Source organism: Cynoglossus semilaevis, chromosome Z (genome assembly GCF_000523025.1).
Source record: "Cynoglossus semilaevis isolate Cse_v1.0 chromosome Z, Cse_v1.0, whole genome shotgun sequence".
NCBI classification, from domain to species: domain Eukaryota; kingdom Metazoa; phylum Chordata; class Actinopteri; order Pleuronectiformes; family Cynoglossidae; genus Cynoglossus; species Cynoglossus semilaevis.
The window spans coordinates 5199511-5217426 of record NC_024328.1 but is presented as its reverse complement, the minus strand read 5'-3'; the positions used below and the strand labels follow the sequence as shown (position 1 = coordinate 5217426).

The 17916-nt window shown below is 39.1% G+C and overlaps 1 protein-coding gene and 1 long non-coding RNA gene across 2 annotated transcripts; both read left to right on the top strand.

Moving 5' to 3' along the window:
- The first annotated feature begins 139 nt into the window (after window positions 1-139).
- On the top strand, window positions 140-11818 carry LOC103397589 (tyrosine-protein kinase JAK2-like). Its single transcript, XM_008335909.3, has 24 exons — window positions 140-582; window positions 3012-3267; window positions 3757-3880; window positions 3953-4070; window positions 4519-4664; window positions 5094-5385; window positions 5521-5640; window positions 5915-6072; window positions 6373-6484; window positions 6966-7152; window positions 7525-7649; window positions 7851-7985; window positions 8076-8163; window positions 8385-8512; window positions 8612-8750; window positions 8861-9012; window positions 9293-9443; window positions 9609-9748; window positions 10219-10408; window positions 10555-10679; window positions 10764-10936; window positions 11023-11140; window positions 11264-11377; window positions 11684-11818. Exons 2-24 carry the CDS (start codon window positions 3030-3032, stop codon window positions 11789-11791), a joined length of 3381 nt encoding a protein of 1126 aa, XP_008334131.1. The 5' UTR covers window positions 140-582; window positions 3012-3029; the 3' UTR covers window positions 11792-11818.
- Window positions 11819-13955: 2137 nt separating this feature from the next.
- LOC112486452 (uncharacterized) lies at window positions 13956-15415 on the top strand. The gene is made up of 3 exons (XR_003048879.1): window positions 13956-14396; window positions 14709-14897; window positions 15113-15415. It is a non-coding gene; the product is annotated as an uncharacterized LOC112486452 (long non-coding RNA).
- Window positions 15416-17916: the final 2501 nt, after the last annotated feature.

Genomic DNA, 17916 nt, shown 5'->3' with positions numbered 1-17916 from the left:
ATTTATATTTTCTATATACATTATTTTTGGAATAATGTGCATTGTAACAATATTTAAACATCCTTAAAAAAGAACATTTGTACGTTTGTTTGTAATACGTTTGTATTTCGGGCAGCCCTTGAAGGCAGCATTGATTTGTTGACTTGACCTGCGCCTGCGCAACACTTGTGAGTGACAGGAGCCCTATAGCTATCGTTCTGTTCATACTCAGGTTCGTGTTCGTCAAAATAAACGCGAATTCACCTTAACGGTGAAATAATGCGAACGGAACACGTGTTTTTTAAAAAACGGTCTGTTAACTGAACCCAGGTTGTCACAGAAGGGAACGTGCTGTTAGCCACCGTTAGCCGCTGTTAGCTGAAATTCGCAGACTAAACAGAAGTTGACTGACATAGTAAAGTAAACTGAGGAAACTCGCCGTAATTCGGAAGCGAAACTGAGATTTACTTGTTGTCACCCAAAATATGCCATTGTCGTTGTGGCAGCAGTTGTTTCGTTTGCACTGAGAGGACATTTAAAGGCTAACGGAGACTTGGCCCCAGGAGGCTAAAAGCAAAGCTAACCTGTGGCTCATTGACCTATGTAAGTATTCAAACTAAAACTAACTCCTCACACGCTTTACATCATTATTTTGTTAACTTCTCTTAGATTCTGCTACATTCTAACATCAGACATTTATTCAATGTCAGAAGTCATATATGTAAATAAATGCCATATGGTCATTGACGCAACAGGTTAGTCAGAAATGGAAATGGGTGTGTAGCCTCTTTAAAGCTAAAGCTAATGTTGGCACAGAAAAGGATGGCCTTCAGAAATCACATTATTTTGATAAATATGTTGATTTGAATGTCGCCATTTTTTTTAAAAAACTAGTCTTCTAATTAGTTTTCTGTACTGGTGAATTGAAAGTCGCTTTGGATAAAAGCGTCTGCTAAATGTATTGAAATGTAATGTAGTAGTAACCATACAGTGTAAGAAGTAATCATATTCTGCCATATAGCTACATACATTTAATCAGAACCTCAAAAGATAATGTACATATAAAGTAGGTTCAGTTTATGAGTAAAAATATTAAACATTTTCAATGTGGGTAGATCACTTTAACCTTGTAATAGCAGTTCCCAAGCCAAAGAAGTGTGGACATCCCTGGTTTAGGACATGTGTATTTAGAACATGTTTGTACAGGGCTTTTTACACTAGAATGTTTGTCTGCAACAGGGGTCACAAAGCTTGTTGAAACAGAGCGCTACTTCAAGGGCTCTTAGTAATTTTTAAGAGCTACTTGTTTTATACTACTAGACTTCCCAAACAATTTAATAATAATTATTGTCAAATTCTGGGACATACAACAGACGACACTCATCATAACATCATCATCGTCATTGCACCTATTTGAATACTGTTTCTGATTAAAAAAACAGTAGCAGTACAATTGTTGACTTTCTTTTAGACTAGTTTTATTTTTAGAACATACCCCAGATTTATTTATTTATCCTTGGCCTACCCATGTCAGACAAGGACATTAAAATCTGGCTGTGGCTTTAAAGCATCAGTGGCTGAGCTTATTTACTTTTACTTACCCTTGTGAATTCTGCAAGTTCACATAAAGGAAATGCTGGTATTACAATTTAATATTAAAGATTTTCTTTGTTCCTTCATGTAAATCATTTAGTCAGACTCACTCAAACATTTCACTACATTATAAACTGTTTTGTTTTTATAAAAAAAAAAAGGATGATAAAAGAAAAAGTCACAGCAGCCATACAATCAATGTCAATGTTGATAGAGATTTTTTCATTGAATGATATTCAACACTGCAGGAACAGCAGCAGTTTGTGCAATGATTTATTTGACTAATTATGTCTTTTAATTCATTAAACATTCTATTATAAGTCTGTTTACCTGAGAAGCTGGTGTTTGTGTTATCACAAATGTTTGTATCTGATTAACACAAAGGTCAATCAACGGGTAACTGGCACTGTATATTTGGGATGTTCATAGTCCTTTCCCCCCTAAAAGGCCTGTGGGGTTTTTTTTTTCATTCGAAGCTACCTTTCAGAGCTGTTTTTTTTTGTCCTTCTGCCCACAAATAATTGCTGCTCCAAAGGTTTGACTAATGGGGAGCACAGGAACTGTCTGGTTTGAGGTTGCAAAACACTACTTCCTCAGTGTCAGAGAACATGTTGCATTTTATTTTAATCAGCATTTTTAAGACTTAAACAGAACTACTTTTTTCAAGACTTTGCCTGTTAAGGCTTTTTAAACTTCTCTGTTTTTGTAGCACATATATATGTGATAGAGTTATGGTCTCAGGAATTGGGAGTAGGGTGGTACCAGGACTAGTGTGTGTCTCCAATGAAAGAATATCTTTAACTTGTAAGTAGTAGTCAGGGACTAGTTGCATTTCTACCATAGAAACTAGTACTAAGAATGAAGAACAGAATCAGGAGCTAATTCATTTCCATAATGCTATTGTATATTATCCATAGCATGTCAACTGCACAGCATGTCAACTGCCACAGTTGTGCTGTAGGCTAACTAGCAAGATTAGAGTTTAATAAAAAAAACACTTTTTTCCAAAACATAATTTTAAGTGCTCTCAGTCAACCATGCTTTTTCCAACAATCTTTGTTTGAAAAAAACCCCCACAAGATTAAACGTTAGGGTTATGACCTATCCAGGCATCATGTGTTAGCCAGGAACAGTTATGCTGACATGTTTATTTTTGTGAAATTCAGTTGGTTGGCCAGAAGAAACTTAACTTGCAAAACACTCTTTAAGCTGTGAACCATTCATTTTATTGACTGTTACTGATAGACATCTTATTAAAAGCTTGACAGAAAGTTGTAAAATTAGATTTATTTACTTGAATGTGCACACAAACAAGGAATCCTGTGTTTGTAGCTTACACTAGTTTACATTCACATTTTAAAACATTTTCTCAAACGTTCTCTTGATCATACTAGATTCATGAAACTGCTGACATTTTGCTTGTGTTTGACTAATTAAAGGTTCAGTGCGTGAGGTCGATGGTTGTTCTGTCAGCCATGGACACTGTGACAGACACATTTCCCACAGTGCACCAGAACGGGAATGCTCACAGAGAATCTATAGAGACACCGGCTGCAGCTTTTGTTTTGAGACTTCATCTGTACCACCGCACAAACTGCAGCAGCAGTCAGAGTGCAACCAACAGCAGCATTCTCACATACCCACCTGGAGACTATGTGGCTGAAAAACTGTGCATCGATGCGGCAGCAGCCTGCAGTAAGTTCTGATGCATCATCATTAAATGTTTTCATTTCAGTGATAAAGTTCAGCTGGCCAAAGTGAATGAAACACAGCTTTTTCATCTGCACCTAATGTATGTTTACATAACGCATAAGAATGAAAAGAACAACTCTGATTGGTGAATTTTTGCTGTTGTCACCATGATGTAAATCCCAGACAGACCTGCATCTAAATGTGTGTGTGTGTGTGTGTTTGGTGATGAACCAAACACATCTGACATTTCTCCATAGACCCATACTTCACCTTTGTTAGTAATAAAAACACTTCCTGCTCCAAATGTAATCCAGTATGTGTTACAGAGTAATCTGTTACATTTTGTAAATCTTTCAAACTTTACCACATAGTTTTTTCTTTATAAACTATTACCATCTGTCAAGAAGAAATCCAATTAAGCATGAAAAAATGCTTTCTGAGGACATTGATTGATTGTGTGATTTCTTGATTGATTGATTTCTATTTCCTCAGGTATTTCGCCTCTGTACTGCAGTCTCTTTGCTTTGTACAGAGAAAAAGACAGTTTGTGGTTTTCCCCAAATCACCTGTTTCAGCTTGACCAATCAGCTTCTGAGGATCTGATTTTTAGGATAAGGTAATATTTTTTTCTTTTCTTTGTAATCCTAGTGACAAATATCCTTGTAGCTCACTGCTTTCTTGCCATCAGGTACTATTTTCCTGGCTGGTACAGCGGTGGAACATCACAGGCTTTTCGATATGGAGTCACGAAAAGGGCAGAAGGTCCTGTCTTTGACGACTTTGTCATGTCTTACATCTTCTCTCAGGTAAGTACCCCAGCAGCTATTGCGTGGGTCACATCGAATTTATAATGTAAATGTTGTTCCTTACATGCACAGTACAGGATGTTGCACAATAGCAGAAACTGTGTCCACTATGACTGAAAAAGCCACTACCACGAACAATGGACTCTATCAGACTCTGTCTCCTTTGTAGTCCTAAACATGTACCTTTTCAGTTATGCTCTGTCTGAAACTGAATCTCTAAACAAGATAATGAGATAATAGGAAACATTAAATGGGTTGAGGTGACATTGATATCAGACATCACACAGCCATGTGACCCGCTGTTCATCCACCATGTGTTGATCTTGTTGACATTTTATGTAAAAGTCATGTGCTGGTTCATTAAGCCTCAGAGGACAAACACAGACAAACATACAGTGAGAAATCTATAATGTAACAGTTTGTGTGGGTTATGTTCTTGCTGATGCAGTGGAGAAACGACTTTGTCAATGGTTTGGTGAAAATCCCGACCAGCCATGAAGTTCAGGAGGAGTGCCTGGGTTTGGCCGTGTTAGACATGACAAGGATGGCCAAAGAAAGACAGATGTCCCCATTGGACATTTACCACACCATAAGGTACGAGTGAAAATAAAAAGACTAAGTTTGGGTTTGTGTAAAACTGCTCAAGTTGTAGGTGTGCGTTTTTCACACTTTGGCTCACAGTCAATCAGCACACCAAGTAGATTGTATAACTTTACAGGTAAAACTTTGTTATATGCAATAATATGCCCCTATTTATACTGTGTTATTGAAGTACTTTGTCATGAGCTAGGTCTCTGTGAAAAATCAGTGGGTACAGTAAGTTTCCTCAAAATAATTTCATACTTTAATATTTGATATCTTGCAGCACTGACATGTACGATGTCCCACAGCAAACTAAGAATAAAAAACATTGTTCATGCTAAGTAAAATATTTGACAGCAATAAATTACATGTATACTAGCTGTACCCCAAAATAAATGAAAAAGGATTTAACCGTTACCTCTTGACCATTTTTCTCAACAGCTACAAATCCTTTCTGCCAAAGGAGATGAGAACCCAGATCCAGAACTGCAACTTTTTAACAAGGAAGCGAATCCGTTTTCGCTTTAAACGCTTCATCCAGCAGTTCAGTCAGTGTCGGACCACTGCCAGAGACCTAAAACTCAAGTACCTCATCAGCATGGAATCCCTGGAAAAGAACTTCTACACTGAGACCTTCCACGTCAGAGAACCGTCAGGTGGTCAGCTCATCATCCTGGTGGCTGCAGACACTGGTATCCAGTGCTGTCGAGAGATAATGAAAGGCTCTGACCAGGTCTGACTGTATTTATGTATTTGCACCATATCGCTGAGTCCTACAATATACAGTTTGTTTTATGTCTGCAGTGCAGTAAAATTGTTTGTAGGAAAATAATCCTTACTTTATACTGTATGCTGATGATGTGTTCAGGAGCTGCAGGCTTTGTGCGACTTTCAAGATGTCACTTACATCAACATTAAGCTGGCAAGTAAAGAAAGTGCTACAGAGAGTCGTGTCGTCACAATCAACAAGCAGGATGGAAAGAACCTGGTCAGTTCACATTTCCTTTATAAGTGATGCAGTCATTAAAATGAATAACACACATAACATGATAAGTGACGACAATAATATGAGTTTGAATTTCGGTGAAGCAACAATGTTTTTTATTGATGTTTTTGTATAGGTTGATATGGGGATATGTCTTACACAAAACATATTTTATATAATTTCGACAGATGCGACATCACTAATTTTTGTTTGTATAAATTACCTACTATCTCACAGGTGTTTGACACTCTCATCACTGATTTTCATTGTCTTTCAGGAACTGGAGTTTGCCAGTCTGCTTGAAGCTCTGTGCTTTGTGTCACTGGTGGATGGTTACTATCGTCTGACCACTGATGCTCATCACTATCTTTGTAAAGAGGTTGCCTCACCCAGGCTGTTGGAGGCCATTGCTTCCCACTGCCACGGCCCAATGCCGTACGTGAAGAATAAAATATCTTCATCCAAGTGTAACTCCATGAAAAAATTGCTAACACTAACCATCACTTGTAATTGATGGTGAATAGAGTTGTTTTAGGAAACGTGAATATGTAGTTGCATTTTATTAAGCCTTTATTAACAAATGATAAAATGTTCTGGTGATACTTTATCATGCCTAGATATATCAAAATATCCTAAAGTATGATATGGCTAAAAATGAAAGATGATATGATTTTTTAAATATTTCTATTCCAAAATTAGAAACTTGGAAACATGTGTGTTTGTGTTTGATTACAGAATGGAGTTTGCGCTAAACCGCCTACAGAAAAGTGGGAACAAACGAGGTCTTTACATATTGAGGGAGAGCCCGAAAGATTTCAACAAGTATTTCTTGACGTTTCCTGTTGAGGTGAGAAAGCCTGGTCTGACTAAAACAACTTGGTGGCTCTGTGCTGTTTATGTCTGTGTGTATTTCTGCGTCCTTCACACTTATCCATGTGTTATTGTTTAGGAATGATGTCTCAGCAGCCGGGAGGCACTCAGAGAACTTGTTGTCTGCCTCATGTGTGTGTGTTTGTTCGTGCGTGTGTACAAATGTCTGCTTTGGTGACACATTAAATGTTTTTTAAAAGTTATAAAACAATTTAGTGTGCATAAATGTTTTATGTAATAAAGCAGTAAGATACTTAAGTATTTAAATATAATTTTCTCTAGAGTAAAGCTTGAATTAATTGTACTAATTATTATTGGAACAAAAAGTCAATTTGAAACACTTTCTCATTTCTCATTGTATCGTGTTTCAGGTCACTGTAAAACATTTTTTCTTATTGTTGTAGTCCTTTGTTGAGATTTATTTTTCAGTAATAGCCTTCACCTGTCCTTTGTCTCAGGTATGTGGCGCTGTAGAGTACAAACACTGTCAGATAATCAGGTCTGCCGATCGAGAGTTCAACCTCAGTGGAGCCAAAAGAAACTTCAGCAGCTTACAGGAACTGCTCAACCACTACCAGAACGAAACTGTACGCTCAGACAATGTTGTTTTCCAGTTTAGCAAGTGCTGTCCTCCGAAAGCCAAAGGTACAATCCTCTAACCCAGTGGTTCTCAAACTTTTTCTACTCTGTACCACCTGAGAAAACCTTGATCTCTCTGAGTACCACCATGATGACCAACATTAGAATATAGCAGCAAAGGCCTTCACTGTTAGCTTCCACCACACAGGAGAGAGGTTTAGAAATGTTTAGAAAGATGTTTATGTTAAAAATTCATTGTGTATGGTATGTTTCAGATTTATTCAATTAAAAATGTAAATGTGAAAATATGTTTTCCCCACGTACCACTAGAGAGCACTACCACAGTTTGAGAACCACTGCTCTAACCGATGAGAAACATCCTACCAAAAACAGACCATGATTCAAATGTTAACAACTGTTGTGTTTTACTTTCTTTAGAAAAAACATGCCTGCTTGTGTGTCGAAGTAATAAAGGATCAGAAGTTTCTCTGTCACCGTCGCTGCATCGACACAACATCAACCAGATGGTGTTTCACAAAATCAGGAAGGAAGATCTGGAACTAGTATGTTTTTGTTTGTTAAAACAAAATAAATCTGAAACTGGTCCAAATAATGTATTGACTTCAGGAATTTAGGCTCACTGTCAAATGGATAATTCTACGATCAGTCACATTAGACACAGCAGAATCACTTAGAGTGCTCTTTAAATACCAGATGTGAACAGGCCTTATGATTAAGTGATAATGCCCTGTGTGTCTCATCAGATGGAGTCTCTGGGACAGGGGACATTCACGAAGATCTTCAAAGGTGTTCGCAAAGAGCTGGGAGATTACGGACAGATACATCAGACAGAAGCTGTGATGAAAGTGTTAGACCAAACTCACAGGAACTACTCTGAGGTGTGCTTACTGACCTGCCACTGACTGTTAAGATTTATAATAACATGGTAACGTGACCACTTCAACTGTAACCGGGCTTTTGTCTTACAGTCGTTCTTTGAAGCAGCCAGCATGATGAGTCAGCTGTCCTATAAACACCTGATCCTTAACTACGGCGTCTGTGTCTGTGGAGAAGAGAGTAGGTCAATCTTATGTGGAAAATCATGAGAGGCATTTCTAGTAGAGAGTTCATTGCTGCCCTAATAAAAAAGCTATTAGCACATTTATTCGTAGGGTCTTAGTGATCAGACCACAGTCTCTAAATGACTGCATTTCGGATGATCCCTGGGTTAGCTGTGATGGCACGTGGCTTTAGAAAAAGATAAAGAGGAGTAAATGTAATCAGACTTGCTGTTTCAGACATCATGGTGCAGGAGTATGCCAAGTTTGGATCCCTGGACACTTACCTGAAGAAGAACAAAAACCACATCAACATTCTGTGGAAGCTTGAGGTGGCCAAGCAACTAGCCTGGGCCATGAACTTTCTGGTACCAATCAGATTCACTTTTTAAACACTTGAGCATGAAGATTTGTGAGCGAGAAAAGAGAGAAATAAAAACCCCTCTAACTCACTTTTTTACCTGCAGGAAGAGAAGCGGTTGGTGCACGGAAATGTTTGTGCCAAAAATGTTCTGGTGATTCGAGAGGAGGACCGCAGGGCGGGAAACGCTCCCTTTATCAAACTAACCGATCCTGGCATCAGCATCACTGTTCTGCCAAAAGAAAGTGAGTCGTGCACCTGTTTGACCAGGAGTGTACCAATATCTGAATAAAAACACAGACTTGGTTGGTGCTATGGATGTTGGTAAAGATGTTACTCTCTGTGTCTGTGTCAGTCCTGATTGAGAGAATCCCCTGGGTTTCTCCTGAGTGCCTTAAGGATCCTGCCAACCTGAGCCTATCTGCAGACAAGTGGAGCTTTGGCACCACACTTTGGGAGATCTGTAGTGGTGGGGACAAACCTTTAGCAACACTGGACAACCCAAAGGTTAGACTAAAAACTAAAACTAAAAACTAAACTAAAATCTATTAGGTTATAACGGCAGCACTCTCCTCTCAATGGATGCCCTCTCCCAAATTTTTTTTTTAACTTACCCATAAATGTAATTACATGTGCAGTACAATTACTGGCCAGAATAGGATGGTTTAAAAAAAAAAGGTTCTTGCCCAATCAACATTTCAAAAACGTATTTTTCTCACTCTTGTGATTCTTTTGTTGTTTGGTTACGATGCCTATGATGCCCACAGTGAGTTTCTGTCTCCCACAGAAAGTCCTCTTCTATGAGGACCACCATCAGCTTCCTGCACCAAAGTGGACTGAAATAGCTGACCTGATTTCCAGCTGCATGGACTACGAGGCCATGTTCAGACCGACATTTAGAGCTGTCATCCGTGACCTTCACAGCCTTTTCACACCAGGTCAGTGCCATCCACTAACTAAACACAACCACTACCAGAACCAATACCAGGATGTCTTTCTTGGCTATAATGTGTGAATAAGTCCTTTAATATAAAAGATGCAAAACTTGACATTTAATATCTTAATATTGGTTTAAATAAAGATGTGTTTGTGTCTATTTCCAGATTATGAGCTGATAGTGGACAGTGACATCCTTCCAAACAGAGTAAATGTTGGCACGACCTGGTCCAGCAGTTGTTTCGAGTGTCAGGAACCAGCACAGTTTGAGGAAAGACACCTGATTTTCTTACAGCAGCTTGGCAGAGTATGTGCAAATTACAATACCTTCTCTTCCTGGAAGGACATTCCAGAGGTGTATAACAGGGTTCACCAACGTTTTTGAAACTCTGAGCTACTTCAAGGGTGCTTAGTAATACAGAGAGCTACTTGTTTAGTACAACAATGTAATGATAATTAATTCTGGGACATACAATAGCAGAACCTCTTCTATCATCGTCAATGGAGCCATTTGAATATCGTTGCAGGTGTAACTGATTCAAAATGCACAGTAACAGTACAGTTTTTGACCCTCTTGTTGACTAGTTTTTATTTTTAGAACACACCCGGTGAGCACCTTAGGTAGACCATGGGAGTTTACCAGGTGCCCCTGGGCACCACGTTGGTGACCCCTGGTGTATAATCATTGATTTTATTCCAGTTTTACTGCATTTTACTGCCTCTTGATGTTTAGATGATGACACATTTTTATGTTTCATCAATACCATGTTTTTACAGGGAAACTTTGGCAGCGTGGAGTTGTGTCGTTATGACCCCTTGCAGGACAACACAGGGGAGGTTGTGGCCGTGAAGAAGTTGCAGCAGTGTACGGCTGAGCACTTACGAGACTTTGAGCAGGAGATTGAGATCCTGAAATCCCTTCAGCATGAGAACATTGTCAAGTATAAAGGCGTTTGCTACAGCGCTGGTAAAGTAGATACAATAGATTCTAGTTTCTTATTGTAACAATAATTGGTCAAAGTAAAGAATACTTTCCATTTTTTCTTAATTAGTCTTTGGAAATGCTTGCAGTTAAAGACCTGTGTTTAAATGTGTGGATTTTATTTTTTGTAGGACGTCGGAACCTGAGGCTCATTATGGAATATCTGCCTTTTGGAAGTTTGCGGGATTATCTGATGAAAAACAAGGAGAGAATCGACCATAAGAAACTCATACATTATACCTCTCAGATCTGCAAGGTGGGTCATCTGTGCAACGTCATGACACCCATATGTTTAAATAAAGTGAACGATATATTTTAGTCATGTAAACTTTTTTGTCAGGGCATGGAGTATCTGTCAAGTAAACGCTACATCCACAGAGATCTGGCGACCCGGAACGTTCTGGTGGAGAGTGAACAGAGGGTCAAGATTGGAGATTTTGGTCTCACTAAAGTTTTACCTCAGGATAAAGAATACTACATGGTCAAAGAGCCAGGAGAAAGCCCTATCTTCTGGTACTAGAAAAAGATGGAGTTTTAAAGTATTTTTTTTCTTTCTGAATTATGAAAAGCAAAAAGAACACCTGATTGTTTCCCTGCAGGTACGCACCTGAGTCTCTCACGGAAAGCAAGTTTTCTGTGCCATCAGACGTGTGGAGTTTTGGTGTCGTTCTATATGAACTGTTCACCCACAGCGACAAGATCTGCAGTCCTCCTGCTGTGAGACTGACACACACGCACACGAGAACACACACTCACACACTGTAGCTCACAATGTAATGAAATTATGCGGTGATGCAGCTGTTTTAAGAACCAGTAATATTCTTCTTCCTTCTTCCCCAGGTTTTCATGTCCATGATGGGAAACGACAAACAGGGTCAACTGATAGTCTATCACCTCATCGAGCTGCTGAGGACAGGCAGCAGACTGCCACAACCACTGGCTTGTCCAACTGAGGTACCTGTATTAAAAACAGTGAACTTATCTTTACCCCCACTGGCTGAGCTGCCTGTACTTCTCACCATGATCTAACCCAGTGATGATGTGTAGTGAAGTTTGATCTATTTAAAATGATGATCTAAGCCTTACCCTTACTAAATGAGAGGCTCTACCTGAAACATTAACAGTGGCCATGTACAGCTGATGTCCTGATATATAAAGAATATTCCTAGCCAGGAAAAAATGTGAAAATGAAAACAAAAAAAGTTGCAAAAGTATTTTGTCATCGCTTGACTCATGTTTCTTTTTGTGTGTCAACTTTAGATTTATGAGGTGATGGTCGAATGTTGGAACAACGATGCCTTCCTGCGACCTTCTTTCAAAGAGCTGTCACTGCGCATCGACTTGTTCAGAGACAGTACAGACTTTTAACTCACAAAAGGGCCCCTCCCTCTCCCCACGTCAGTGTTAAACAAAACGAAAACAACAACAAAAACTTAACTGCTGCCTGTGTGCCTTTGAGCAAGACACAAGTGTGGAACATGGTTAAGCTTTGAAGAAGATGCTAAGATCCTGTTCATGTAATAAGAATATATATGTCTCTGAGTGAGTGTGAGTGTATAAAATCTGCTAGCAGGGCTGGCTATGATTATAATCCCTTACCTGGGGTAAAAACTGATGTGTAGAACTGAGTGCGTTTACCTGTGTGTAATCATGTATATACATGTTCAGAAATTTCTTTTATAATTTTATAAATGAAAATATTATAAATAGCTGCGAAGAGTACATCAGGATGATTTAAAGATTATTGTTCTGTGTTAGTAGGTGGTGTGGAAAATAAAACATCTGTTCTATTCAACTACTGCTACTGTGTTTCTAAACCCCTCCCTCCCCCCAGTGTTATTGAATTGTACAAGAGTGCTATTGCAGCCACAGTGAAGATCTAAAACATGGAAAGTATTACAGTGCTTCTCTTTCAGCCTCAGTTTGTCTTTCTAAATTATCTATTACTATATATTCAGGGTAACCCAGTTTGAATTCCAGGTGACCCCACCTGGGATTGCGACCCCGAGGTGTTTAACACTTGTTTAAACACTTGTGTAAGAAGTGTTTCTGTCAGCGAAGAATTCTAAGGGATGTTCGTCATAACAGGTTTCTGCCTCATCTAAGAACTGTAATTTTAGGTTATATTAAAGGTAGGTTATTTCAGATGTACTGTCAGATTTAGAAAAAAGAAAAAAAAATTCTCTTGGGGATCTTCGCAAGCATAAAATCTAGGGGAAAACATTTTTGCTCTATTTTCACCTTTAAAATTGTCAAACGCTTGAGAGTATAATGGTGAAAGTTGTCAAAGCTGTTGAAGACAGAGATGACTTTTGATGATTTTTGGCTCTGAAAATCTAAAAAATCAGTGAAAAGACGAAAAACATTTAAACCCAAAGCCGACAAGCACAAACTTGAGCAGAAACACAGAACACTGTAAGTCAGTGTCATTCTACAGTTTTTCATATTGCCATGTTTTTGTTTTTTTTTTCAGGATCTTCCTCTGTAAAAATACCATCACAGGTTGTTGTAGGTGTGTAAGAGTCCAGTTACAATCTGAATCGTAGACAGAGGAAACCTGAGCAGTGTTTGCAGCCTCTCTCTCCGTGCTCTTTGGGGTTTCGGTGAAACTTCATCTGAACAACTTCAATATTTAAAGACTGTTGAGAGTTTGGTTCCTGCTCAGAGACCGAGACCAGAGACCAGGCTGCCGCACTGATCGATCCGATCTTGTCTCACTGCAGGTATATTTTTCTCTTTTTCTTACTGCATTATCCTGTATATGTTGTTGAAATAAGTTGGTTGGTAGGCAGAGAGAAAGAAAGTTGCACATGGAATATATAACCCTTGTACGACGGTGAATACAGAGACTTCTTTTTTTTCTGAACAGCCTGGGTGATGTAGTTAGGATGATGGTAAGGATGGCAGAAAAGGTGGAAAAATTGATGGGCTGTTTTTGTTACAAAAGTAGAACTTACAAACAAGTAGAAAGAAGGGAATAAAGTAAACGTGGATGTGTAAACTCTTAAGATAAATAAGAAGTACCAGTACATTTGTAGATAGTAGACAGGGCATAATGTCATAATAATAATGATAATATATTAATAATAATCAGTGTCAGCTAAGATGAAGGGAAAGGTTTACAGGACGGTGGTGAGACCAGCCATGATGTATGGTTTAGAGACAGTACCAATAGGCAGAAGAAGGACAGAGGTGGAGCTGGAGGTGGCAGAGTTAAAGATGCTAAGATTCTCTTTAGGAGTGACAAGAATGGACAGGATCAGGAATGAGGTCCTTAGAGGGACAACACAGACAGGAAGGTTTGGAGAAAAAGCTAGAGAAGCCAGATTGTGATGGTTTGGACATGTGCAGAGGAGGGACAGTGGATACATTGGTAGAAGAATGTTGGAGATGGAGCTACCAGGTAGGCGACAAAGAGGAAGGCCAAAGAGGAGATATATGGATGCAGTGAGGGAGAACATGCAGATAGTTGGAGTCAGAGTAGAAGATGCAGAGAACAGGGAGAGATGGAAATCAGTGATTAGCTGTGACAACCCCTGAAAAAAAGGGACAAAGCGGAAAGGAAAAGAAGAAGATAGGGCATAATGAAAAGTAGGTAAGAAGGTAGGGTTTCAGGTAGAAGTTTGGAGTAAATAAATAGTTTGGTAAAATGAGTAAGTTTTAATGTAATGTGTACATATAGGAAATACCAAAGGTGGTTTGACAGATAGCTGACAGGCATGTGAGTAAGTAAATGAGTAGGAACATCTGTTGGCTTAGTGAGTATGAATACATTAAGGACGATTAAAAGAGTAAAGATTTTTTTTTAATTTTCAATTTCTGAATCTTTTTTCTGCAGGTTATTGACCAATCACCTCATCTCGTTAGAACAGAATGTATGCAAACTCTTGTGCTGAGAAGGGCTCGTATTCACTGACCTTCCTTGGAAAGAAAGTTGGACGACATCGTTCTGTGGCTCCTGCAGGGAAACAATGTAAGTATTTCGCGCACACATGACAACCAGCATCTCTGGCATTTTAACAATCTGCAGATAAATCATATAAAGAGCCTGAGAACAAGACACATTCAAGACACAGTATTATGATTTAAATTCACATAACAATAGACAGTAGGATGGTGTTCATTTCTTCTCTTAACGTTATAATACAGAGATGAGACTCATGTCTTGGTGAAAACATTCAGCTATGTTTGTAGTGAGGATGAACCTCTGGTTATCGGTCTGGCTCCTGGTACTAGCTCTACATCATAGACCAATGACTGTTCCTCTAACCTTCAAACTTCACAGGTGCCTGGGAGTCGGCTAACACCTGTCCTGATTCTGATACTCTGGATTCCAAGATCCCTAGACGGGTTGCACAGGCACCGCAGATGCTGGAGGATTTACCAGGAAGTGTACCACAGTTAAGGGATGAGAGGCCACACCCACTTCTTCACAGAAACGTACAGTTACACCAGAGTCAGGAAAACACAACAGGTAGTTTCCCCTTTACAGTCACAGCTGGTCGTGTTTTGATTTTTCAGGTGGACGGTCACTGCGTTTGTACGAATTGATTAGTTGTTTGGTTGATTCAATAACTGGTTGATATAGTGTGTGAATGGTTGGTTGACTGACAAGTCAGTTGATTGAAAGACTTAGTTGATTGAAAGACTAAAAAAAACCCAACTTTTTTCTCATTCATATTTCTAAAGGGTTTTCTGAGAGGAAAATAAACATCATGACAACAGAGACGAACAAGTTCCTGTGAGAACGAGATGAAATACTCCTGAAATCTTATAAAAGAATCTACAATGAAGGGGCGATCTAATGACAATCAGGATTTTTTTTTTATAAACAGGGACTATGATGTGGTTTGATTATTTGTTCATATAAATAATTCATAAATGACTGTTACGTTTTCTTTACTCTTTTAGAGATAAATCTATAAATAACTTCCTGAAAAAATGTAAAACTGTAACAAATCCATTAATAAAAACTTAAATGTTTTAAGCACAATTAATATGTGTATTTTTAATTTATTCATTATTTAAGGCAGGGATTCCCCAAGCATGGAGCTGCCAGTAGGGGGTGCGCGAGACAGTAATGTGATGGTTTTGGAGCGTAAATATTTGTAAACTAATAAACATTTCCTTCGTAAAATTTTAATTAATTTTAAATAAGTGCCGGCTCTATATATGTGGAATTTTTTGTGTGTGTTCTGGTCATGTGAGCATGATTAAACATGCTGACTATACTAAAAGCCTGATGCTTTCTTTGGGTTTTTTTTTTAAATTATTTGTTTGTTTGTTTATTTCAAAAGTGTGGGGAATGTTTGAGAACCACTGATTTAAGGTAATAAATAATCTTCTCTTTCGAATTTAAGACATTCTTAATATTGTATATATTATACAATAAATAAGTCTTTATATATTACATCCATGATCACTTGGTGTTTGTGCTGTTTTTAAAAAAGAATCCTAACCTTTTAACAGGCACTTTCCATAACACAACAGAAGTTAACCCAAATGTCCTTGGACGTTGTCTTTTTTATCCTTGAAGCTGCTGTTTTTCATGAAACCCTGTGGATGAAGAGGTGGAACATGTTCAGGCGCTGGATATGTCAGCGTTGGAGGAAGAATCCTGCATCAAAACCCAACCAAGCATGTACTAAATGATTTCAGATCATTGTGGGACTGTATCAGTTTCTGTGTGACAGTGGAGGCTGAAATACCACAGTTATCTTCTCTGTATATACAGTACTGTATAGTAAATCTGACAGCACAGTCACATCGACTGTTAAAACATAACACTTGTTCCAGGTTCTTCAGAATCGCAGCTGTCAAATAGCAGTGACGCAGATCAGGCAGCTGCTGTGGAGAAACTCCACAATCCTGACAAGATCTACATCCCGTATGACTCAGCAGAAGTCTGCATCAGTCAGGTCAGAACCGAGACTTGGTACTGTTAAGATGTGCTCTCCATAAAGGTAAGGTCTACATGTTTTTGTCTCCACAGATCACAGATGACATGGAGGCTATGAAGAGGAGACACCTGGAGATGATTCAGGAGCTGGAGGCCAACTTCAGGATCACAGTGGGAGAAAAACAAGTGTGTGATTTCAGAAGAGAAGGTTGGAGACCCCTGGTTTAGTGACTTATGTACAAGGGTCTTAAACCACATGTTTACTGTGTCAGGGCGCTTGCACACACACACACACAGACAAATATGTGTTTGTGTTTGACTCAGAAAAAGACCGTTCTGAAGATCAGATCTCATTACCAGAAAAAGCTGAACCTGATCAAGACAATCCTGGACATCTATCAGGAGAAGGTGGAGAAGAGAAACATTGACTTGGAGAAGAGAGTCACTGTCAGTATCTGTTAGCCTCCTATTAGTAGTATTTCTCTTGCAGCTTCTTGAAGCTTAACGCCATCAGTTGATCTTGTTTCAGGCACTGACAGCTCTGAACGAGCAGCTGCAGGAGGAGCTGAGAGCTGAGAGGAGCAGGAGCAGAGAGGTGGCTGTGCAATGGCAGAGGGAGAAGGTTGGACAGCAGAACGTTACCATTCTATGATGTCATGCGTTGCAGTGTCCTCTCCTGGATGTAATACAGTATAAAAAAAATGATTCTCAGTCTCATTTTATTTAAGAGTAAAATGCTGGAATCGTTCTCCAACAGACTGGACCTGCTGCACATCCATCAGACTTCCAGTAAGTCCAAGTGCACACTTCCCATAAGCTCTCATAACCAATCAAACATCACGTATCAATAGATCAATAAAGCTCCGTTATTGTAAACAGCTCTGCAGGAACTGTTGCTAGCCCGACAGGAAATAGGAAATGTCCAGGAAATGCTGACAGCATCGCCACAGCAGGAAGAGTCACAAGAACAAGAAGAGGAAAATCCACAGACTGCGGTGTGTGTGTGTCTGCGCGCGCGCGCGCAAACGTGTGTGAGAGAAAGATTGTCAGTTAGCAGACTAATTGTGAAAAAGGACAATGTGTAGGCAATTAACTCACAATTTACTCATTATTAAACCTTGGCCTGTTTAGTTGAACACAACCTTTATTTCCTTGCAGGACTTGAAGAAAGACATAAAGGAATATCTTCAGGCTCTAAATATCTCTCTCTTTTTTCTTTTTTAGTTTTTATAGCCATCTCTTGCCACATAGTCTAAGATTATTTAGTAACTGTCACGTAGATAAACAAAGACAAAGTATTTGCAGTAAATAAACAATAGTATTCAGACCAATAAAGTCTAAGTTGGGGGCCAAATAGAATTATGAGCTATTCAACGCTCTTTTTTACCGACTTCATCTTACAGAATCGCAGTGCTCCGGATCTGCCACTGGAGGGAGCAAAAGCGCGTCTGGAGGAACTGAAGGAGAGTTTGTATCAAAGAGAGAGAGAAATCACTGATCTGCTGGGGTCGGACAGAAACCTGGTTCCTCTCTTCCCTCAGCCGTCCTGCAGTCTGATACTGAACTCTGTCGTCCAAAAGGTCCTGACTTTTTT